Here is a 24,884-nt window from a genome sequence, read left to right on the forward strand (position 1 = left end):
CAGCACACTTGCTCCTGTTCTCACTGCCCTCTCCTCTCCTAAGAGCTTCTAGAGCTTCTGAAGAGGCTGCTGGCTCCCTTCCGGCTGCTCGAGGCCCTGAGCCCCTTACCCATGGGCTGGCGGGAAGGGTGGTACACCTGCAGGTCAAAGGGCTGGGTGTTGGTCCTCTGTACCACGGTGACATTGTGGCCGGTCCACTTGTTGGCCTTAGCCAGCGTGTTTGTTCGCCAGTCAGTCCAGTAGACCTCCCCCCCGTACAGCGTCACTGCAAACGGGTGCGACAGGAACTCGTGTCCCCGAAGCACCTCCATGTGGCCAGAGCCGTCGTAACGGGCTGAGTAAATGGCATCTGACCTGAGAGCATGATGGAGCAGAATGAGGATGCCAGCCGGGAACTCAGCCCTCAGAGCTCTGCCCAGGCGCCCATCCTCTGGGCCCTGGCCACAGCCCTCCCAACGAAGAGCACAGGACCGTTCCCTCCCCTAAGCCCTGCTGGCCAGAGCAGATAGACAGAATGACCAAGGTGTGAGAACCCAACAGGTCCAGGTTTCAGCTCTCAGGCCCCAATTCCCAAGCCCCGAGGGAATCTGTCAGTCACTTCTCCCCAGGGCTGCTGTCAGCACTAAGGGCTTTGATGGAAGTCAGAAAAATGCACCCTCCCAGGGCAGACCAATTAGAAAGAAGTTTCCCCTCCCTCTGGGCAGACACAGCCCCAGCAGAGGGAACACAGGGAGAGGACAGGTGAGTGGAGAGGACGGTACAATGTGAATAACCACAGCTGACGGCCCTGCTTCCGCCTCCTCTACCCGCCCCCTCCCCTCAGCCCCGGTCTCCCCACGCCCCTCTGTCCTTCTCCTGTGCCCAATCCTATGCCACTGTTCCTAGTTCTAGATCCCTTGGGCCTTCTCACCACCCTTGTCACCACAGTTCCCTCCCCACCCTGTCCTGGTGCCACAGACTTGGGCCTCCCCAGGGCATAGAGGGCACTGACCTGGCATCAATCCAAAGGATGCGCTTCTCCAGGTAGTCCACAGTGAGCCCGTTGGGCCAGCCCCCGGAGCCGGTCTCCCGGTGCACGGTGCGGCGCCCGGCCCCACTCATGGAGGCTGCCTCGATGCGGGGCAGGCTGGCGTCCCAGTCTGTCCAAAACAGGATCCTGGGGAGTGGGGAGGGGTCAGGAGGGCTAAAGTTGGGGCCCTCGGGGAGGGACTGTGGTGGGATCCTAGGTAGAAAGTAGGACGAGGCAAAGGGCACTGAGAAGTAAGGTGTCCCTGGCCAAGCTGAATGGGACTTCAGGTGGGCCATGGGGCCAGGAGAGGGCTGGGCAGGGTCCTCACCCATCCCGGGGATCCAGTGCAATTGCCCTTGGGTGCTCAATGTCACCGGCCAGCAGAGTGGTCCGGAGGGTCCCATCCAGCTTGGCCACCTCGATCTGGTCCAGGTTACTCTCCACCCAGTAGATGTTGCCTGCAATCCAGTCTACAGCCAGGCCCTCGGGTGTGGCCAGGCCGTACTGAATCACCACCTCAAAACTAGTCAGGGCTGGAGAAGAGAGGGCAGTGAAAGGTTAGCCTCTCCTGGGGAGCTGTGCATGAATGTGTGAAATCCTGGGAGCCCTCAATGACCCACCCTCAATCCTGGAACCTCTGCCAAAGTTTCTGATGTGCCCATATTCAAGAGTAGGACTCCTACTGTCTCCCTAACCCTTTTTTTTTTGAGACAGGGTCTTTTGTCACCAAGGCTGGATACAGTGGCATGATCATGGCTCACGGCAGCCTCAACTGCCCGAGCTCAAGTGACTGCCATAAAGATTTTTCCACCCTAACACATTATTCGTGTGCCTCATTGTTTTAGAGACTGTTGCACAGTGTGAATATCCTCACAGTTTACTTAGCCTCCTCTTGTTGATGTAAATTTGTAATGGTTTCAAGTTTTCCTTATTACAGTGGGCACTCACTATCGTGTATGACTGAAGGAAGTCTGGAAGTCTGGGGTGCACCAAGCTGCCTGGGACAGAAGGCAGGGTTCAGGTACGTCTCTCCTAAGTGGCTTTTTTCTTTCAAGCCTGCAATTCCAGATCTGGGGAGCAGAGCTCCAGGCCATTCCAAGGTAAGGGTGATCATTTTGTTAATTATCAGGCTGGCAGTTCTGCTGACGATAATTACGGGGCGTCAGGCATGGAGACCTACAGCAAAATCTAACCCAATTAACAGAAGTGTGGGGGATGGGGGAGCTAAGCCTCTGCTTTGGGGCCACTTGGATGGGACCTGTGCCCCTAGCGCCTAAGTGCTCCGCCCGCGTACATCCCGCCGGGCAGCAATCGGTAGTCACCTCCGTTGTCCAGCAGCTTCCCGCGATAGATCTTGTCCTCCACCACGTCGGTCCAGTAGAGGGCGCTCTGGCTGAGGTGAAAGTCCAGGGCGATGGTGTTGCGCAGGCCGGGCACCAGGACGCTATAGTCTCCTTTGTGAAGATCGATGCGCCGGATCTCATGCCGGTTGGAGAAGATGATGAACGGCTTGAAGGGGTCTGGGGTGGGAGGGAAGTGACGGGGTCAGCAGGGGGCTAGCTGCCTGCGTGCCACCCGTTCGGGCGCAGGCAGGTCTCTGCTGGTCCCGGCACTGGGGGCTAGGGTGGAAAACTCAGCCTTTGGCACCTGGCCACCAAGCCCAACCCACTGCAGCTCAGAGGCCTGCCTCGGCCTGCCCCGCCACACCTCACTGTTGTCTTACCCAGGCTGCGGCAGCTCTCCCCATCAGGTTCCAGGACCCAGCCCTCGTAGCAGGAGCACTTCACGCTGAACTTGTTCTGGTCGCACTTTTGGCTGCATTTGAGATGCTTGGCACAGTAGCTCTGGATCTGGCAGGTGTGGTTGTCGGGCCCCAGCTCCATGCCCAGAGGGCAGGAACACACAATGCCTTCGCCAGGTGCCACTGAGCAGTTGTGGCTGCAGCCACCGTTATTCAGAGAGCACTGGTCTGGGGGAGGGGCAGGCAGGGAACAGACCCAGGGTCAGAAGCTGAGACGAGGCAAGACCGCAGCCCTGCTGGGCCAAGTTCTGGGCAGCCTGGACCGAGTCCTCGTGCCCTGCCCACGGCCCCATTTGTCTCCATTCCTGCTGAGCTTCAGCCCAAGACTTCCTGGGCTCCCTCAGGACCAGAATTGGACCCCTGCACCCACCAGCTGGCACCATACCTCCCCTTCCCACAGGGAGCACCCCTCAATAGCTCTGTCTGGTCTCAATATGTCCCACCCCTTCTTGGGCCCAAGGCGGGGGGCCCCAGCTTTTTGTCTCCCTGGGAGGTCCTTAGGTCCAGTCTCCTTGTGCTGATCTCTCCTGATCTGGAGGGGTTTGGGGTGGGGTGCAGTAGGGCCTATCCTGCCCTGGGTCCTCTGGCACACCCTGGAACCTGCCAGCCTGACGGATGGCCTGTAGGCAGTTCTCCCAGTCAGTCCCTGTGGGCTTATCTTCCACTCATCCCTTCCAAGGAACTGTGGGCTCTGCCTAGCTGAGAGGACCAGATAAGGCTGCTCTGCTCCTTATCCCCAAGTCACACCACATGGTCCTCCCTGACTCCCGGACTCCCCCAACCTCATTTCTTTTGGTCTTGAATGGGCACCCTCCTCCCCTTGCCTTTGTTTGTTTGACACAGGGTCTTGCTCTGTCACCCAGGCTGGAGTACAGTGGCAGGATGTTGGCTCACTGCAACCTCTGCCTCCCAGGTTCAGGTGATTCTCCTGCCTCCTCTGCCTCCCAAGTAGCTGGGACTACAGATATGTCCAGCTAATTTTTGTATTTTTAGTAGAGACAGGGTTTCGCCATGTTGGCCAGGCTGGTCTCGAATTCCTGAGCTCAAGTGATCTGCCTGCCTCAGCCTCCCAAAGTGCTGGAATGCCAGGCATGAAGGCACCGCACCTGCCCCCATGCCTTCTCACTCACTCTGCAAGTTCTGCCTGTCCTTGGGAACCCCATGCAATCCCCACATCCTCCAGGAAGCCTGCCCTGACCATCAGCACTCAATCCTGGTGTCTTCGTCTCCAAAAGACCACTCCACACCTCTCTGTGGTATGTATGTGGGCGAGGGGTCCATGTCTCCACAGCAGTTTAGGAGCTGTGCGACCTTGGCCCAGGTCTGGGGGACCACTATGGAACCCCTCTATGCCTCAGTGCTCCCATCTGTAAAATGGAGCGAACAGAGCTCCTGGCCCTCAGGGATACCTTGGGGATAAACTGCTCTAATGGTGTGGCTCGCTCAGCACAGCGCCATGGGGAGCGCCAGGTCCACACAGGCTGCTGGTGACCACTCTGGGTGCTGCTTGCCTGCCCGGCTGCCAGAGCTGCTCTCTCCTAGACTCAGGTACCCCCCAAGACTGGCCTTGGCCCAGACTCCTACCCAGCCACCCTCCCCACCCTTCTCCTGGGACCAGGTCTCACCGCAGAGCTCGCCCTCATCTGAGCCGTCGCCGCAGTCGTCGTTGCCATCACACAGCTTGTCAGGGGGCAGGCAGACTGAGGTGTTGTTGGCACAGGGGTGTGAGGGTGGCCTGCAGGCCAGGGACTCGCAGTTCTCCTCATCTGAGTTATCCTCACAGTCGTTGTCGCCATCACACACCCACGCTTTGCTGATGCACCGAGCTGAGGGACAGGTGCATTATGAGGGCCCAGGCCTGGGGACTAGGGCTCCCCCTGCCCTTCCTTCCAGGCCCCATGGGCTTCTCTAATAGGGTCAGAATTGCAATGCTGTGGGGTCCATGAGGAACCCTGAGGCTTTTTGGGTCAAATTCACATAGGCAACAAAGAAGGCAGGAATCTGCAGCAGGAGGTGCTGAAGCTCAACTCTGGCAAGGGTTTTGGCTCCTGGGGTCCTCTGTGCGGGCCCTGGCCCTTCATGCCCTCCCCCACCCATGATACACAAGCTTCCTCTGGACTGCCTTTTGCCTTGCACTGTCCCCAGCCCCATGCCACACAGCACAGTGCCATCCCCCTTGCTGCTACTCTGCTCTCAACAGGGTCTCCTCCTGCCCACATTGTGCGTTCCAGATGCCCTCCAACCCTCCTCTTCACCTGAGTCCTTGCAGCCAAACTTGACACTGGGGTCGCAGACGTGGGTCACTCCCTCACAGCTCTTCTCGTCGCTGGAGTCCATGCAGTCAGTGTCCCCATCGCAGCGCCACCGCAGGGGGATGCACAGTCCATCCAGCCGGCACTGGAACTCATCAGTGTGGCAGCCACCAGGGGGCCTCGTGGCTGCAGAGAGACAGTAGAGGGCCTCAGGAGGGAGGGGTTGCCCAGGTCAGCCCTCCTCATCCCTGCGCCCTGCAACCCGCCCTGCAACCCCGGTATGCCCAGCCTGGGGCTATGAGCAGAGGCAGGCCTGGAGAGTCTGCTGAGTTTTGTTGACACTCCTTGGAAGCACCAACTCGGTAGTAGATTCAGGAGGCATCACACCTCCAAGGGCCCACAATCATCTCATCTAATCCCCCCATTGACACAGGAGATCTCGACTGGAGAAGCAATTCGCTAAGGCCTGAGCCCAAATGCCCACCACCTTAGCCTCTATTTCATTCATTCATGCCACAAATGTTTACTGAGTGCCTCCTGTGTGCCAGGCACTGTCCTGGGGCCAGCACTGAACCAGACAAAGTCCTTACCCTCACGGAGCTTAGGTTCTAATGGGGAACAGAGACAAGATATAACCTATAAATCTCGACTGTAATTTCAGGTATTGATAAAGCTACGGAGATAAAGCTGGGTAAAGGCTGAGAGCGATGGGGGTCATCTGTCAGGTCAGATGGTCAGGGAAGGCCTCTGGGCAGAAGGCATCTGAGCAGAGGCCTGCATGAAGAGTGAGTGAGCCCAGAGGATCCCTGGAGGCACACTCCAGGCAAAGAGAACAGCCGCTGCAAAGTCTCATCTCCGAGACAGGACTATGCTGGCACTTCAGAAAACGCTACACAGGCCAGGCGCAGTGGCTTACGCCTGTAATCCCAGCACTTTGGTAGGCCAAGGCAGGCGGATCACGAGGTCAGGAGATCGAGACCATCCTGGCTAACACGGTGAAACTCCATCTCTACTAAAAATACAAAAAATTAGCCGGGCATGGTGGCAGGCACCTGTAGTCCCAGCTACCCCGGAGGCTGAGGCAGGAGAATGGCATGAACCCGGGAGGCGGAGCTTGCAGTGAGCCGAGATTGCACCACTGTACTCCAGCCTGGGCAACAGAGTGAGACTCCATCTCAAACAAAAAACAAACAAACAAAAAAAACACCACGGCTGGAGTAGAGTGCAGGGGGAGGGGAGGGCAGGAATGCAGGTCAGAAGGGTAGGGTAGGGGGCCCTGCAGGCCATGCAGAGGGGCTTGGCATTCGTTCCAAGGGTGCAGTACAGGCTTGAGGGTAGGGCTGGGGCATGATCTGACTTATGTTGTCAGGATCACTCTGGCTGCTGTCCTGAGATCTGACTCAGGAGGCCTGGAGAGGAGCAGGAGCACTGCCTGGTGGAGTCTCACACTCATACACTCATGCTGCCACAGGCACCCCGCTCCTCCCCCTTCCCTACCCTGGACCCGGCTGATGCTCTCATCTCATGCCGGGACTTTCAGCAACAGTCTCTGAACTGATTTTCCTTTCTTGGGGCCCCTGAACCTCTTTTCAATCTAATCTTCCTCCAGGGCTGTGTTCCGAAATCACCTCCTACATCGCAGCACCTTCCAGCTTGGAAATCCTTCAAAGGTTCCCAGTGCCTCCCAAATCAAGCCTCTTACTGATTTACACCTGCTGTCATCATCTGCCCCCTTTGAGGACAGCCTCATTCCCCACTGTCCCTGCATTAGCCTTTCCTTCGGTTTGAACGGCCCCACTTGGCACCACTGTCACCCTACAGAAGTGCTCAATTTCACCCTGTAAGTCTTGACGACAGCATTCTCCAGACCATGCCATCCCCACTGGAAGACCCTCCCTCCTGTCCATTTACCTGCAGTCTAAACACAACTCCTCCTGAATGGTCCCAGATCATCCAGCTCATACCATAGTTAACAACTGCTACCAGTAGTGACATCCTGCTCCCCCACGCCAGGCCTCACATACCTCAGCTCATTTCATATAGGAGGATGCCCAGGCTCAGGGGAAGCAACTTGTCCAAATTTGCCCAGCTTATCTGGGAGGGGCAGGGAGCTCTTCTCACCATACCACGCAGCCTCCAGAGGCCCCTTCTCAGAACCCCAAGGGATATCACCTGTGCCCCTTACCCTCCCCTTCACAGAGATGGCCCTGGAGACTATTTCCTGAGCTTCCTGTAGCCTTAGCTGTCCTCCCTCTCAGGGCGGGGCTCAAGGTGGGCACTCGATGCTGTCCAGTCTTCTCCTACTAGGGTGGGAATGTGCCCTAACTCTGTAAGGCAGAGGCTGTAATCTGATGATCCATGGGTCAGATAAGGCCTGCAGGAAGAGTTTGGTCTGTAGTTTTTTTTTAACTTTTTTTTTTCTTTTGAGACAAGGTCTGATTCTGTCACCCAGCTTACAGCTCACTGCAGCCTCAACCTCCTGGGCTCAAGTGATCCTCTCACCTCAGCCTTCTGAGTAGCTGGGACTACAGGCATGTGCTAATTTTATTTTTTGTAGAGAAAGGGGTCTCACTATGTTGCCCAGGCTGGTCTTAAACTCCTAGAAACAAGTGATCCTCCTGCCTTGCCTCCCAAAGTGCTGGGATTACAGGTGTGAGTCACCACACCCAACTCTTTTTTTTTTTTTTCAAGATGGGGGTCTCGCTATGTTGACCAGGTTGGTGTTGAACCCCTGGCTTCAAGTGATCCTCCCACCTCACCCTCCAAAAATGCTGGGATTATAGGCATGAGCCACCATGCCTGGCCTGCACCCAGCCTTTTAAAACTTCTAAAATCAACTGCCAGTTGGTATGGCTTGAATTGTATTCCCTAAAAAGATATTAGTCCTACCCCATAATACCTGTGAATATGACTTTATTTGGAAATAGTGTCTTTGCAGACGCTCAACTTAAGATGAGGTCATAAGGGTGCATCCTAATCCAATATGACAGGTGTCCTCACAGAAAGGGGAAATGGGGATCTGGTGACAGACATGCCCACAGGGAGGACACCATGTGAAGATGAAGGCAGAGATCGGGTCAAGTTTCGACAAGCCAAGGAGCTGCAAAGATTGCCAGCAAACCGCGGAGGCTGGGGAGAGGCCTGGCACAGAATCTCCCACACGGCCTCAGAAGGAACCCACCCTGCCAATAGTTGGGTCGGGGACTTCAAGCCTCCAGAACCGTGAGACGAGAGAAACTAATACTGTAGTGTTAAAAGTCTGGTAGTTTCCACATAAAAATCTGCACATCTGATTTCTCCTGAAGTCAAGGCAACCCTGGGTTTACATTCCTCCATGGTAATAATAGGCCAGAGCTAGAAAGCCAGCATCCCTTGAGAGGAAAACATCCCATCCCTCCAGAAAACTAGGCCTCCACCACCCCCGAGGTTGGGCTCCAGAGGCCGGGGCACTGGGAGCCTGTGGAGCCAGCCCCTCTCTCCTCTGTCTCCTCATGCTCATTCATCCCTGCCTGCAGCATCCTTTTCTCAAGCTACTATTTACCAAACACAGGCTGTGTGCTGAGCACTCTTCGTGCATGATCTCACTAAACCCCCACATCAACGCTGTGATGTTGGTGCTATTATTACCCCACTTTGCAGACAAAACTCACAGAGGCCCATGGAGATTAAGTAACTTGCTCAAGGCCACCCAGATAATAAGCTGCAGAGCTGGAGCTCAAACCCAAGGCCACCAACTGCAAAGCGCATGATATTAACAGTGTGTGGCAATGATTTTTTGGCAATCTCCCTCTCCCACAGGACCGGGAGCTCCTGAAGGACAAGAGCCATGCCTAGGCTACCTCTGGCTCCCAGATGGTGGCCGACACACCGTGGGTCTGAAAGATGGATGGGCTGGGTGTCTGATGCAGGGAGCTTGATCTCATCCCCGCCCCATGGGCCCCCGGTGCCCACCCTGGTTGGTGCAGTTGGCATGTGTCTCATCACTATAATCTCCGCAGTCATTGTCCCCATCGCAGGTCCAGTGCTCAGGGATGCAGCGCCCGCTGTTGCACTTGAACTGGGTGCTAGAGCAGGAGTGGCTGCAGCCGGCTTCGTCACTGTTGTCCCCACAGTCATTGTCTGGGGGGAGGGAAGAAGGGGACAGGCAAAGAGGGAGTTGGTGGAGCAGCCTTCTCTGTGATCCCAGCTTGGGCCCCCTGCCCAGAACCCACCCTCGGCCCACCCCAACCCCCCCGCTGGGAAAATAACAAACAGAAAAGACACAGAAACTGCATAGACTGCAGCATGCACCATGGCCCACGTGGTCGGAATGGGGAGGAGGAGAAGGCTCCTGGAGGGCCCCTCACTGAAGCTCAGAAAGGCTGGGTGTAGGGAACATTAAACATTCCTTTCCCCTTTCTGGCAGGTGTGGGAACTGGGGTCTGCTTGCTTTTGGGGAAAAGGCAGGGGTTTCTCTAGTTTTGGAGGGAGAGAGGTAGGTGGGGTACAGGTAAGGCCTCTCTAATGGGGTGAGACGAGCTTTACAGGCCTGCCCTGAGCCTGGCACTGCTGAGTACCATGCTCTGGGTGCCTGGCTCACAGGGGCCCTGCCTGTGGCTGGCAAGGGTGGGGGCCACTTCTGGACCAAGCTCACTGAGGCTGACTGAAGGAAGCTCCTGCTTTCTCAGCCTTGGGTGGGGGCTGCTCAACTTCACCCTCCACATTTATGGGACACGTGGTAGAGACTGAGGTTTGGATTACGTTCCTGCCTCTTTTCCAACTGGATTTGCTTCTCTAACTCTCTCCTCCCCCTATATCTTGGCCTTCTTGTCACCATCTCTCTGTTATCTCCTTTCCTGAGAGGCTCCCTCTGCCCTCTCTGCTTCTTTCCTGTCCACTATTTGCTTTCTCCCTGTTTTCTGCTCTCCCTCCTCTCTGTTGCTTTTTCTTCACATCCTAGCAGCTCTGGAGTGGGGGCCTGGAGAACCTGCAGGGGGCTGGGGCCAGCTGGGCTCTGGGTGATGGTGCATGTGCTTCTATGCACTGACCGGCAGGCTCAGGACAGGTCTGTTCGTCAGAGCCGTCCCCACAATCCTTCTCTGAAACACAGAAACCGCCGGGGCAACCATTGGCACGCGAGACACAGCAAAGGTGGGGGCAACGTGGCACTGACCCAACACATCCGCTCACACATCAGCTGGGACAGGAACCAATGGGGCAGCACGTCACAACACAACGCAGACCCAACAGAGCCCTGAGACACCACACATGGCAGTCACCTGCCCGCACATTTACACACACGATAGCCCCGGTGGCTCGAGGTTGACATCACCTGGTCCATGGCTAACCGCCAGGTGGGCTTCCGAGCCTCAAGCCCAGAGCCTGAGGGGTGCACCAAGGACTCCAGGAGATGGGGGTTTGCAGGGAGAAAGGAATCAGGCACTAGTTTCTCCTCACTCTGCCTCTCTGGCCCATCTCACTCGTCTCTCCCTGGCCCCCGAGCCCTACTAGAGGGTGGGCAGCTCAGGCCCTGCCTGGGGTAGGAACAACACTAAAAGGTGATGGCTGGGGTCTCCCCTGGGTCCATCGTGACTCCCTCCTGGCATTTCTGACTTCTATTTTCTCCCAGGCAACCCAGCAGGGCTTCAGTGTCCTGGAGGGAGGCCCCGCTGGATTCTGAAGCCCTTTGCCTTCCCTGAAGGGCCTGGCTGTAGCCTCCAGCTGTCTTAGGAACTGGCAGGTGAAGAGAGCAAGCTCTTACCATTGTCGCATCGCCAGTTGATGTTGATACATCTGCCATTGTTGCAGGTAAACTGAGTCAGGGGGAAGCAGGTGGGATAGGCTGTGAGGAAGAAAGTAGCTGAGTAGGGCCTTCAAGATTACACAGCACCACAATACTGGGCAGGTGAGTGCAGGGGCCCTCCCATAACCAGCAGCCCTTAGCCCAGTCAGGAAGGGTGGGGAAGGCCCCACAGCAGTGCCTCTGCTGGAAACTCCACTCACTCACTCATCCCCATGAGTCAGCAGACACAGGACCTGTGCTGAGTGCTTTTCCTGCATGAGTTTGCTGAGACACAATGCTGTGATGATGGGGCTCTCCTCTCACAGAGGCCACCGAGATTAACTTGCTCAAGGCCACCCAAGTACTGAGTCGCAGGTGTCTTGGGCACCCCCAAGTGGCATGCTCTCAGGATGCCCCTTCCCCAGGCCCAGCCTGACTCCCTCTGCCCATCCCTCTTACCACACGAGGCGGACTCGTCAGAGCGGTCCCCACAGTCGTCATCCAGATCACACGTCCAGGAGATGGGGATGCAGCGGCCACTAGCACAGGAGAACTGGTTGGGGGGGCAGGTGCGGGCTGGGGGGCAGGGATGGGCGTGAGTACTCGTTGTCCTGACCCTCTCTTCACTGCCTCTTCTTCCCTATTATTCTCTGCCTTTGGTGTCCCTTATTTCCAAGGATTCAAAACCATTTCTCTTAGAGAATTCAAAACCGTCTCTCTGATCTTACTGGATGCTTTACTCTTTCTCTCAAGGGGTCTCTGGTATCCTCCCAGGAGGAGATCTACTCTGCCTTGTTCCTGCTCTCCAGTCTAGAGCTGTGCTCCATCCCCTGTAAGCTCAGCCCTCTCAGTTTCCCAGGCTGGGAAGGGGATAGCAGACCCCCCTCCTGCTTAGGGCTCCATCCCCTCTGCCCTAAATTCTTTTCCTCCTTTATTTTATTTTATTTTTAGAGACAGGTCTCGCTCTTGTCTAGGCTGGAGTGCAGTGACATGACCATGGCTCACTGCAGCCTCAACCTCCCAGGCTCAAGTGATCCTCCCACCTCAGCCTCTCAAGTAGCTGGGACTAGAGGTACACGCCACCATGCCTGGCAAATTTTTTAAATTTTTTGTAGAGAGTGGGAGGTCTCACTATGTCGGCCAGGCTGGTCTTGAGCTCCTGGGCTCAAGTGATCCTCTCACCTCAGCCTCCTAAAGTGCTGAGATTATAGGCATGAGCCACCGAACCTGGCCCCTGGGCTCTTTTCTTTCTTTCCCAGGCCTGACCCCTCGTCTCCCCTGCCTCCTTGACTGAGGGGTGCCTAGTGTGGTCTGAGCCCCATTCCACACCTGAACAAGTGGCATTGGACTCATCTTCACTGTTCCCACAGTCATTGTCCCCGTCGCAGAGCCAGCGGTTGGGGATGCACCGGTTGTTCTCGCACTTGAATCGGTCCGAGGGGCAGGTGTGCTGATCTGGGGAGGGAATGAGTCAGGGGTCAGTGAGAGGTTGGGTGCCCCCAGCTTCCTGCTCGCTCTGGGATAGGCACTGCCAGAGCTGAGCTGCCCTGCAGGTCTGCCATCCAACAGGGTGGGGCAGGGCAGGTGACTCACGGCAGAGGGCTGGGGCCTCATCACTGTTGTCCAGGCAGTCGTTGTCTCCATCACACTTCCAGCGCTCCTGGATGCAGCGGCTGTTGGCACAGGCAAACTCGCCTGGCTGGCACTGGGGTGGAGGCACGTAGGATGGGTTCGCTGTGGGCACCACAGGAGCATGAGGGGGAAAGTCAGACCCCGGTCGTGGGACAAGTGCTAAGCCCTTTGTACCATTTTTGTTCGTTTTACTATTTTTTTTTTTTTTTTTTTTTGAGACAGAGTCTCGCTCTGTCGCCCAGGCTGGAGTGCAGTGGCCGGATCTCAGCTCACTGCAAGCTCTGCCTCCCGGGTTTATGCCATTCTCCTGCCTCAGCCTCCCAAGTAGCTCGGACTACAGGCGCCCGCTACCTCGCCCAGCTAGTTTTTTGTATTTTTTTAGTAGAGACGGGGTTTCACCATGTTAGCCAGGCTGGTCTCTATCTCCTGACCTCGTGATCTGCCCATCTCGGCCTCCCAAAGTGCTGGGATTACAGGCTTGAGCCACTGCGCCCGGCTGTTTTACTATTTTTTAATAATACAAAGTAATTTTTTCTAGTACAAAATTCTTCATGAACAAATTATCTGGACGGAAACTGCAATTCTTTCCCAAGCAATAATAGTAATGTTTACTCTACTTAATACTTGCTGTACTTCAGTGTGACCTGAGAATCAAATGGTGTCCAAGAAAGCCCATCGCCTCTATACTGCTGTCACCACCAAACAGTCTCTCCCGACTCCTTCCCTGCCTTCTCCATGAATTGCCCCTTGGAAGTCATCTCCGGGAACCCCAGGGCCCTGCCCCGGTCCCTGGACTTTTTCTTTCACAGTTTCATCGACCCCACCAGCAGGAGTGAAGACAGGCACCAGAACCGCACAGGCTCCACCCCTCCTGTCCCCAGCATGTACACCTCACCATCACTATCTGTCTTGGCCCATTAGCAGCTAAATCACGACATCCTTTGTCTGTGCCTTGGTAACCTCCACAAGTGCAGGCTCCTGTGTGAGCCCGGTCTCCAGACCTCATAGCTGTACGCTTGCCTGGTCTGACTCATCTCTCACTCCTCTCTAATCTCTTAAAATTCCCATGGCCCCATGGGTGGCGATTTCCCCTCCCGTATCCTGTGGACCATGGGTCTGGAGGCTGGTATGTGTCCTCCTTGCTCCTCACTGCTGTTCCCTGGACTGTTCTTACCCTTACATCATGCTTCTATACCAACCTCTACTTCTGGAAGGCTCCCAGGCCACGCCCTGTCATCTGTAAGGGTTTTTAGCTCCTGGCTCACCAGCACTTTCTCCAAAATCACTCCTGGTTCAATTCTTGGTGATTTCAACTTCCATGTGGATGATCCTCCCATTACCTTGGCCCCTCCATTCCTTAACCCCCTCAGCCAATGCCCTCTCCTGACCCCAGCCACTCCCTCTTAGCTGTACACTATGGCTGCACTGACCCAGTTTCACTTCCGGGATTCTATCCTAAGGAAACCATCCAGAATATGGGCAGGCATGATGATGTGAGAAATAGCAGAGGTATGATTACAAAACAGGCTCTGGGTCAAACTTCCTGGGTTTAAATCCTGCTCTAACTTTGGGCCTCAGTTTTCTGTAAAATGGGGATAATAAAACCACCTTTCCCACCAGGATGTTTTTAGGGGTAAACAAATTACTGCGAGGGAAATGTCTATGACAGTGCTGAGCACATAGTCCATGCTCAACAAGTGTGGGTTGGGATTATATCAAAAAACTGGAAACAACCTAAACATTCAACAGTAGAGAAACAGTTGAGTAAATTACGTTATATTTACCAAATGAAAGATATTTTAGCCATTAAAAATGCTGCTTACATGCTCGTTACATGCTGTCAAGTGACAAAAGCAGGAAACAGAACAGTATGTGCAGCGCCCGCCTCGGCCTCCCAAAGTGCTGGGATTACATACAGGTGTGAGCCACTGTGCCTGGCCTTACTTATTTAGTTTTACAATGAACACAACCCACTTTTATAAAAAACAAGGCTTATTAAAATCATGCAATAATAACACAGAAAATGCGGTGACACTTGAACCAAAAAGGGCAGAAGACATTTTATAAACAGATGATTATAGCTATGTAAAAAACAACATAGTCCCCCTGAGGAAAAAAGAATGGTGTTCACTTTACCACAGTGCCAACAATGTAGTGCTGCTCACTGGTGGGATTTGGGCTTTTTTCTCCTCTCTAATTTCCAACATATATATTATATATATATAGATAGATAGATAGATAGATATAGATATAGATATAGATATAGATATATTTTTTTTTTGAGACGGAGTCTCGCTCTGTCACCCAGGCTGGAGTGCAGTGGCCGGATCTCAGCTCACTGCAAGCTCCGCCTTCCGGGTTTACGCCATTCTCCTGCCTCAGCCTCCCAAGTAGCTGGGACTACAGGCGCCCGCCTTGTCGCCCGGCTAGTTTTTTGTATTTTTAAGTAGAGACAGGGTTTCACCGTATTAGCCAGGATGGTCTCGATCTCCTGACCTCGTGATCCGCCCGTCTCGGCCTCCCAAAGTGCTGGGATTACAGGCTTGAGCCACCGCGCCCGGCTATATTATATATATATTTTTAATTTAATTTAATTTAATTTTTTTTTGAGATAAAGTCTCCCTCTGTCGCATAGGCTGGAGTGCAGTGGCATGATCTCGGCCCACTGCAACTTTCGCCTCCTGGCTTCAAGTGATTCTCCTGCCTCGGCCTCCCGAGTAGCTAGGATTACAGGCGCCTGCCACCACGCTTGGCTAATGTTTGTATTTTTAGTAGAGACGGAGTTTTGCCTTGTTGACCAGGCTGGTCTTAAACTCCTGACCTCAAGTGATCCGCCTGCCTTGGCCTCCCAAAGTAATTTCCAATATTTGCAACTATTATTATTTTACTTGAGTAATAGAGAAATACCTTTAAAAGAAGTAAAGGATAATTTCCTGCTTCCATCCATAGCTGTCCATTCTTCACTCAGTTTCCCCTAATCCCCATCCCCTCGCAAGTCCCTCCCAGCCTCCCATCTTCCCTATACTCCCTCCTAGCCCCCAGAGCCTTTGCTCACCCCCTCCCTTGATTCCTGTTGGCCCCCTCAGGGCCCCTCATTGCCTCCTTAATCTCTGACTGGGACCCTGGAGCCTCCCCACCCCTCTCTGTGGCATCCACCTGCTGGGGTCTGCTTCCCACTCCCACCTGGCCAGGCCCCTCATACCCAAACAAGTGACGCCGTCTGCGTCCAACACCTGGTCCTCAGCACAGGCGCACTGGCGGCTCCCAGGGGTGGCCAAGCACAGGCTGCTGCAGCCGCCATTGTTCACCCGGCATTTGTTGGTGCCAACTGTGGGGAGGGCCATGGAGAAGGGCAAGGGGAGGAGGAGGTCAGGAGAGGCCAGAGAAGGGACAGGGGAGGAGACACATTAAGATACGGGGACAGAAAGAGGAAATATGGAGAGGAAGAAGATCATGTTGAAGAACAGGAGACACAGACATGGGGCAGGAAGGGAAATGGGGAACAGAGAATCAGATTGTGTTGGGGGAGTTCTCTTCTCAGGATCCTCAAAAGTCAGAGCCTAGGATCCCTGGGAAGCGCCTTCACCCACAGGGAAGTCTCAAATCCCTGCCTAGGTCCCGCCACCCCTTCCAGGTCCCATGCTGCCCCTAGCCCCGGCGGGTACCTTGCTGCTGCTGGGCGTCATACATTCGGATCTCAAAGATGGGGGGCCGCTCACTGCGCAGAAGGGTCACAGTGGGGGGTGCGCCTCCTACACCCCGTTCCAAGCGGTAGACACTGCCACTCCGATACTCAGTCCAGAAGAGGTAGTTGCCATGGTGACACAGGCCAAAGGCGTGGTTCAGCTCAGGACCTTCATACACAATCTAGGGATGGAGAGGATGTTACTAAGGAGTTGGAAGAAAATTGAGGGAGGCCTGTGAGATCACTGTTTTGTACATTCATTTGTCTATGTCCTGGGCATGGGTTTTGCTTTGTTTCCCCCATTAGCCTGGGAGCCCCTGGGGGTGATAGCTTTGCACACAGTAGGATGGTAGATCCTGAAGCCAGCAGGTGATCGAGTGATCCAGCAATGATGCTGATGGTGAGGTTGGTCACCATCCTCACCATCCTCTCCTGGGCTCATTCATATTCATTCATAGTCCCCAAACACACACACACGTGCACACACACACACATACAAATGAGCAGACAGTCAGTATTCATCTATTCATTTCTTCAACATTTACCAGGATCTATTATGGGCTGAGCTGTAGTAGGTATTAAGAGGTGAAAACGACATGGTCTCTGCCTGTGAGCTGCCCACTGTCTCATGCAGGGCACATACGGGTGATTCAGTGTGAAGAGGGGTCTGGGGATGACATCCTAGAGGAGGTGGCCCCTGAGCACTCTGCCAGGGGAAGAGGAGCTGGGGTGAACATTCCATGTGGAATGAACTGCATGAGTAATGGCACAGAGGGCAGATGCTCTGTGACGTGTGCTGGAGGAACAATCTGCCTAGTGCTGCTTGTTCAAAGAGTGTTGGGATGCAGGAAGTGGGGGGGAAAGAGACCAGAGAGGGGGTCAGGGGCCATATCATGAAGGGCCTTATATACTAGAACATGTACATGACTCATGAAGCACATGACAACCCAAATGACCAAGTGTAGAGATATGCCGCCCCTGGGCACTCACACTTGCAGAGAGTGCAGACACACACAAAGGCAGGCCGTGTATCTATGCACATACGAGGAGGCGCACATGATGTGTATGCAGAGACCGCCACGTGGATAGTCAACTTCACAGACAACACAAATAGACACAAAGAGACACAAATGGAGGCAATCCTCAAACAAATAACACAATATATAAGATATGCAAGCACACAGATGTACACATCTATAGACGCACAGATAAACATACACAAGGCACACAGGCCTGGACACACACAGATACCCACATCCTCACACAGAACCTCAACCACGCACAAGCATGGTCTAGCAATGCACATGGACTTCCACACACAGGCACATGCCTGCCCACCTTCCGGTCTGTGCCATTGAGCAGTATCGTCTCAATGCGGTCGTAGAAGGCATCCACCCAGTAAAGGCGCCCAGCCGGGATGTCCAGGCTTAGCCCATTGGGCCAAAGCACTGTCTTGGAGGTGACAAAGATGTCTCGGTGTGAGCCGTCCATCCAGGCCCTCTCCAGCCGCCCACGCCGACTGTCCTTGGGGTCCTCCTCCCAGTCTGTCCAGTACATCCACCTGTGGGCAGTGACTGGTCAACACCACGTGGGCCCACCCTCCCATCAACAGCCTCCCCTGTGATCCCAATCCATGAGTGCTGTCCCAGAGCTCCTCAAAGGGGTCTCCTGTCCTGCTCATCCCTGGACCACACATTTCATTCATTCACTCCATTCAACAAATATTCGTTGAGTGTCTATAAGTTGGGCACAGTTTTGGCATTCAGGGATGCAGTGGAGACCAAGGCAGCCAAGGTCCCCGCTCCCATGGAGCTCCCATCCCACAAGAAACAGGTCAATCAAGGTTACATGGAGAGCAATAAAGGCCAAGAGGGAAATAAAGTAGGGTGATGGGGTGGAGAGTGACCGGGCTGCAGGTGGGGGTGAGTGTGAGCAGAGTGATGGAGAAGGCCACCATGAGGAGGTGGCATGAGTAAGACTTGATGTAGAGAAGGAGCCAGTCCTGCAAATATCTGGGAGTTCTAGGCCGAGGAACTCCAAGAGCAAAAGCCCTGAGGCAGGAGGAGCTGGGGTGCTTGTTTGAGAAAGAGGCAGCAGGCAGTGGGGACAGAACTTCAAGTGTGGGAAGTGAGATGCAGATGAGGTCAGACAAGGGCCAGGCAGACGCTGTGGGGCTGTGCAAGCCTGATGAGAACGTGGGCCTCATTCTCAGGGTAAGGGGAGCTGGTGGAAGGCTCTGAGCTGGGAGTGACAGGATCAGATTTCTTCTATGTTTAAGGAATTACTCCTATTTCCCTGAAGACAGGGACTCCTTCTCCCCTTGCAGCCTCCCGTTCCTGCTAAAGTATCCTGCCTCAGCTGCCTTCTCCTGCTTCCCCGTCCATTTCATCTTCTAGTTCTCTGAGGCCCACACACTCCCAGCTCCTCCCACCCCTAAGGCCTGGGAGGACTCACCCATTGAGCGGATCCACCACAATAGCCCTGGGGTGTGTCATTTTGCCCTCGATTAAAGTCTTGCGGGTCTGAGCAGCTTTCTCCAGCCTGGCCACGCTGATTGTCTTTTTGGGCCCATCATCCGTCCAGTACAGATTGTCCCCCATCCAGTCCACAGCCACACCCTCCACATTGTGGATGCCTGTTGGGGGAAGAGGGACCAGTGATGAACAGCTTCAAAGGAAGTTCAAAGCTGCTTGCCTCTGGCCCTCCCGGACTCAGGTACCTTTGAGCAGCCTGGGCTACAGAGGGGTGTAGAGACCCTCTGAGGCCCTAGACAGGTGGGTGGGGGCAGGAACAGGAGGCTGGAAGAGGAATAGGGGAAGGCCCTGTGTGCTGCCATTTGTATTGGGGCCAGCCTCTCAAAACCACCCGTTGCAGACAATAAACTACATGGCTAATGTGGGCTCTTGCATGAGGGCATCTGGCCTGTGCCTGAGTGGAGAGCTGAAACAACGGGTATGTGGCTCTGGGCACAAGTGTGACATCATATCCTAGGCCTAAAAATCCTGAACTAACAAAATGAATAAATTAGGAAGTGATTTTTCACTTAGCCAAAGGCTTCACTCCAAGTGTCCTTTAAATAGCAGTTCCCTTGGTATAGGGATCCCCAATCTTTTCCTGATGAGTTACTTTTGATTTCCCCAAAGTCTTATGATATGATTGCTGACTGTTGGGTTTTCTCTGAACTGCAGTGTGGATGGGGTGCAGGGCAAAGGTTATAACTGGCATCCGCCAGATTGATGAGGAGGTGGCCTGATCCTGGGGCCCAAGTGCAGATTTGGGGCAGAACTCGTACAGCTCAGAATCCTTCACACAGACATTAAAAAGACGATGCACTGTGAACCTGCCCAAGCAGCTAAGAGGGAAGACCTGGATGCAATTCACAAAACACAATTTTCTCAGGACACAATAGCATGCAGTTTTTGGCGGCTGTAAGGTCAGCTACACAGACCCTGTGTGCGCACATACGTGTGGGTGTGCCCTGTTTTGATCTCCAGGCCTGTCTCCAATTCAAGACCTCAGTTGTCTCCTGGCTGTCTGCTGTGTGCAGCTCCAGGGCTCTGAGCCAATGCAGAGAGACCCTGAGTTTCCCCAAGGGCTGGCAAGGACGGCCCATGCTGCCTAACCCATCCATCCTCCTGCCTCTTCAGCTCAGCCAAGAAGGGGGTCACACAGGGGTCAATCTGTCTATCCCCTCATCTCCATGCCAACCAGTGCAGCCAGCCGGTCATCAGGGGACCATCCTGCTGAGAGGGCACCGAGAAACAGATGTCTGGGCCCCAGCCCCTTTCCATCCCCATAGGCCACATCCCTAGGAGCCTGTACCGTCCTTCAGGATGGTCTCCCGCTCAGTGCCATCGATCTTCTGGCGGCCAATGAGGTAGCTGGTGGTGTCAGCAAAGTAGATGAAGCCGGTCTCAGCGTGGAAGTCCAGGGCTCGGGGGTTCATGAGGTTTTCAATGGGGATCATGTGCTCGTCCGGGACCTTGGCCCCCATATCCATGCCCCGGATGATGCCTGGCCGGCCCTTGCCATACACGAGGAACAGCTCGTGCTCCGGCTCTAGAGCAGGCACAAGCCAGGGTACAGTTAGACACACACACGACCATCATCCCCACCCAGGGGCTGCGGCCAAGGGGCTGCAATGCCCTAGCTGTGATGGGTCAGGAGATGTTGGGGAGGTGAGACTCTGGGTCAGATGGACTGACCACACACACACTAACATGCAGGACACTGGGTCTTGGCCGCAACACACCAGGGTCTGACCTCTGCACTCCAAGGGTAGGAAATGAGGGAAGAATAGCAGGTTTTCAGCTAAGTGCCCACCGATCAGTCATGAAATCAGTGGTATAAAAGGAATACCTTCAAAATATGTTGGAGTCACATCATTGTTTACCACTTCCTCTGCAGCCATCCTAGTGCAAACCACATCACTTCTTGCCCACTACACTGAAACAGTCTCCTGGCTACTTCCCTACTGCCCATCCCCCACCCAGCAGCTACATGACTTTTATACAAATGTGAATCCAATCATGTCACTTCCATTCTCAAAAGTGACCATGAGCTTCCTATCCCAGTTATTATAAAATCCAACCCCTCCCTCCTTCTCTGCCCTCACACTACTCAGCCCCGCTGGCCGTCATGCTGTCCCTCTGGCTTGCCACGCTCACGCTGGCCTCGGGGCCTTTGCACTGTTGATTCCCTCTGCCGGACATGCTCCTCCCTCAGGGAGTTACATGGTTGCCCTCTTCATTTCACAGAGAGCTTGGCTCAAATGCCACATCCTCAGAGAGGCCCTCGCTGCCCTCATTAACTTTATTATCTGCTTTATTTATTCATTTATTTTTAATTTTTGAGATGGAGTCTCGCTCTGTTACCCAGGCTGGAGTGCGGTAGTGCCATTTAGCTCACTGCAACCTCCACCTCCCAGGTTCAAGTGATTCTCCTGCCTCAGCCTCCCGACTAGCTGGGATTATAGGCACGCACCACCACACCCAGCTAATTTTTGTATTTTCAGTAGAGACGGGGTTTCACCATGTTGGCCAGGCTGGTCTGGAACGCCTCACCTCAAGTGATCTGCCTGCCTCGGCCTCCCAAAGTGCTGGAATTATATGCATGAGCCACCACGCCTGACTATTCTCCGTTTTATTTTCTTCATAACCACTTATTACCCCTAAAGTTACACATTTATTTGTTTCCCCAACTAGACTATAAGCTCCATGAGGCCACGGACAACATCTGTCTCGTTCACTGCTTAATCCTGGTGACCAGAACAGTGCCAAACATGTAGTGAGTGCTCACTGCTCACTAGACACTTGCTGAATGAATCAGTTTAGTTTTCTGCAGAGTCCAGTGGGCGAGTGAGAAAAGCACGTTTTTCTTTTTTTTTGAGACGGAGTCTCGCTCTATCGCCCAGGCTGGAGTGCAGTGGCCGGATCTCAGCTCACTGCAAGTTCCGCCTCCCGGGTTGACGCCATTCTCCTGCCTCAGCCTCAGGAGTAGCTGGGACTACAGGCGCCCGCCACCTCGCCCGGCTAGTTTTTTGTATTTTTTAGTAGAGACGGGGTTTCACGGTGTTAGCCAGGATGGTCTCGATCTCCTGACCTCGTGATCCACCCGTCTCGGCCTCCCAAAGTGCTGGGATTACAGGCTTGAGCCACCGCGCCCGGCCGAAAAGCACGTTTTTCAAATGTGGATTCGAGTCCCATCTCTGCCCTCACTAGCAGGTACACTCTGGGACACTTCCTTCATCTCCCTGCATGTCAGACAGAGGTAGCCAGGCTGTGGGGGACACCTGAGGATACCTTCCTGCCGCCTCCCAACGGGCACGAACCCCCTTCCCTGTCACTCACTCTTGCATGACTTCCCATCACTGCCCAGGCTGAAGCCGGAGCGGCAGCGGCAGGTCCGCGCCTTGTGACTGTTGGCCAGCAGGCAGATGTCAGAGCAGCCACCCGGCTTCCCGTACTGGTCGTTTTCACAGGCATGGCTCCTCACTGGGGACAGGGTGAAGAGCTGTCAGGACCCCTCAGAGCCCCTGTGCCAGGCCTTGAGAAGGCTTCCTGAATCTGACCACACCCCCTGCTGCTGTGGTCTTTGTGCTTGCTATCCCATTTTAGAATTTGGAAGCCACAGGGGTGGAAATCCTCTGACCCCCCGCCCCAACAACCCAGCCTTCAGACTCTTGGGTGGGGGCTTCAGTAGTCAGGGGAGAGAGTTCCAGGGTTGTCCATGGCCAGGTTCTCCTGCTCCAGACTGGCAAGGGGAATGGGATCTAGAGGCTGAGTGGGTAGATGGGGGCTGGCAGCGGAAGCTGGGGGGCCAGGGCAGGTAGCCCGAGTGGATGGCTAGGAGAATCAGCCATGACACGAAGGAAGCCAGGGTCCCCACAGGAGGGCCCATAGAGGGGCTGTGATCCCAAGGGCCCAGAGCCGTCGTCGGGTAAAGCCAGCTTTGGAGAGGCCATGGAGCCCTGCTCACCTCGGGGCTGACGCCGCTGGTGGTAGATGTGGAGGGCACCACCCTTGTCCACCCGGGTGACAACCTGGTACTCGGTGCTGTTAAAGCGGTTCACACGGATCACACTCGTCTTCTGCTGGGCATTGGCATTGTCCGAGTTGGTGGCATAGAGGTAATTCTCAAACACGGTCAGGCCATACAGGTGTTCGATCTGAGATGGGTGGGCAAGAATGGACAGCATGAGATGACAGGGGTTCCTCCCTCTGCCCTGGAGATCCCCTCAGCTTCCTCCAGACTTCATGACCTGCATTCCCCAATTCATCCTGTAGTTTTTTATTTTTATTTATTTATTTTGAGGCAGGACCTCACTCTGTCACCCAGGCTGAAGTACAGTGGCACGATCATGGCTCATTGCAGTCTCCACCTCCTGGGCTTAAGCGATCCTCCTGCTTTAGCCTCTTGAGTAGTCGGGACTACAGGCACATACCACCACACCTGGCTAATTAAAAAATTTTTTTGTGTAGAGATGGGGTTTCCCTATGTTGCTCAGGCTGGTCTCGACTTCCAAGGCTCAAGTAATTCTCCTGCCTCAGCCTCCCAAAGTGCTGGGATTACAGGTGCAGGCTACCATACCTGGCCCCACCATTTTTTAACTCCATGCTTTACTCCTGTCTCCTCTGGTTGGACTAACCTATTCTGAAGATTTTTGCTTGCCAAGATCCCACTCATCCTCTACAGAGCATGTCTTTGAAGAGTTTCTGGGATCTTCTAACCAGAGATGTTTTCTCCTTCTATACGTCCTCCGTGACACTGCTATCTATCCATGTCTGGCATGGTGATTTGTGGACTTATCTCACCCACTCTACTCAGACCCCTTGAGGGCAGAAACCCTGTCCTTCACAGAATTAGGAACTCGGTAGACACTTTAGTGATTTTAGATTGAATTAAAGTTGGGCTCTAAACTCTGTCCACAGAGGACATTCTTAGCCTGTTATGAGGGCTAAGAGGACACGCTTGCCCCAAGCAAGCCCTGTAACACCCTGACTACCCATATAGCTTATCTGTGGTGGCCAACTGTCCTAGTTTGCCTAAGACAAAGGTAAGGGTTTGCTGGCTTACCAGACTTTCAGGGCTAAAACTGGGATAGTCCTAGGCAAACTGGGCTGGTTGCTCACCCTAATTATCCCAGAATGGAGATGCCACCTCCGAGCCAGCAAGGCTTCTAGACCAGATTCCAGTGCTATCACCTGGCTTTGCAAACACAGGCAGATCACCTAACCTCTTTGATCCTGCTTTGTCATCTGCTGAAAGGGAACTGAACCACCTCCCTGTTCATCAACTAGGGGTTATTATAAGGGTCAAATGAGAAAAAGGAAGTAAACAGAAGTGGTGTCTCTAAAATGACTGTTTCCATCACAGTGGAAGACATATCTTGTCCTTTCTCTGCAGTATTCACGCCCACCCTACTCCCACTAGAGGCCTGGGGCATCCACACACTTTATCAGGAGACTCAGAGAATGATTCCCCTACAGAGGCTTCCCCCTCACCAGAAGGCCCTGGATCACGGTTCCCCCACAAAAGCCTCAGACAGCAGCTCCCTCACCAGGATGCCCTGGATGATGGTCTGGCGGCCCTTGCCCTCATAGTCCACCACTTCAATATAGTCCAGGTAGGCATCTGCCCAGTAGACAAGGCGGCTGACCAGGTCCAGCGTGATGCCGTGAGGAAACACAATCTTGCTGTCGACAAGCTTGGTGCGGTTCTGCCCATCCATGTCACAACGTTCCACCTTTGGGATCTGCCCATAGTCAGTGAAAAACACCTTCCTGTGGGAAGATGCGTGTTAAATGGGGTCTGGACATTGGGCACCCTCCTTACCACTGTAGCCTCAGCCTCCCACCTTCCAGGGCCAGAACCCCGCCTGCCACTCTCACCCCATGGCAGGATCCAGGGCAATGCCCTTGGGGTTGTAGAGTTCCAGGTCTAGCAATGTGACACATGTGTCCCCATTTCTGTTGCAGACAAAGATCCTATCATCGATGTCATCCACAAAGTAGAAGTTGCCTGTCAGCCAGTCGATGGCCATCTGTTCCACGTCTGGAGAGTATGAATGAAAGAGCCATGGGGTGGGGTAGGCCCTCTTGCAGAGATGCCCACCCTTTGCTGGTGAGAACCCACACCTGGAAGCCCACCTTCTCTGGATGACCTCCCACCCAACACCCCCATGCTGAGCTCAGGGTGGATATACAGGAGGCCTTGCATAAATGCTGGCTGGCCGGTTGACTGAC

General features: G+C 54.3%; 1 protein-coding gene across 1 annotated transcript in view; it reads right to left on the bottom strand.

Moving 5' to 3' along the window:
- LRP1 (LDL receptor related protein 1) overlaps positions 1-24,884 on the bottom strand; it is an 86,445-nt gene that overhangs the window by 35,289 nt on the left and 26,272 nt on the right. The window contains exons 7-27 of the mRNA XM_033221597.1: positions 24,531-24,693; positions 24,200-24,422; positions 22,618-22,807; positions 21,990-22,133; positions 19,963-20,199; positions 18,595-18,775; positions 17,479-17,701; positions 16,121-16,322; positions 15,658-15,783; positions 12,417-12,557; positions 12,153-12,278; positions 11,283-11,399; positions 10,803-10,883; positions 9,014-9,181; positions 5,066-5,248; positions 4,436-4,636; positions 2,733-2,978; positions 2,332-2,529; positions 1,338-1,542; positions 992-1,156; positions 110-354 (exon numbers count right to left, since the gene is read on the bottom strand). Of these exons, the coding sequence (XP_033077488.1) occupies positions 110-354; positions 992-1,156; positions 1,338-1,542; positions 2,332-2,529; positions 2,733-2,978; positions 4,436-4,636; positions 5,066-5,248; positions 9,014-9,181; positions 10,803-10,883; positions 11,283-11,399; positions 12,153-12,278; positions 12,417-12,557; positions 15,658-15,783; positions 16,121-16,322; positions 17,479-17,701; positions 18,595-18,775; positions 19,963-20,199; positions 21,990-22,133; positions 22,618-22,807; positions 24,200-24,422; positions 24,531-24,693 (3,765 nt within the window). The remainder of the gene's footprint in view (positions 1-109; positions 355-991; positions 1,157-1,337; positions 1,543-2,331; positions 2,530-2,732; positions 2,979-4,435; positions 4,637-5,065; positions 5,249-9,013; positions 9,182-10,802; positions 10,884-11,282; positions 11,400-12,152; positions 12,279-12,416; positions 12,558-15,657; positions 15,784-16,120; positions 16,323-17,478; positions 17,702-18,594; positions 18,776-19,962; positions 20,200-21,989; positions 22,134-22,617; positions 22,808-24,199; positions 24,423-24,530; positions 24,694-24,884) is intronic.

The sequence above is a fragment of the Trachypithecus francoisi genome, unplaced genomic scaffold (genome assembly GCF_009764315.1).
Source record: "Trachypithecus francoisi isolate TF-2019V2 unplaced genomic scaffold, Tfra_2.0 Lachesis_group11, whole genome shotgun sequence".
In the NCBI taxonomy this organism is placed as follows: domain Eukaryota; kingdom Metazoa; phylum Chordata; class Mammalia; order Primates; family Cercopithecidae; genus Trachypithecus; species Trachypithecus francoisi.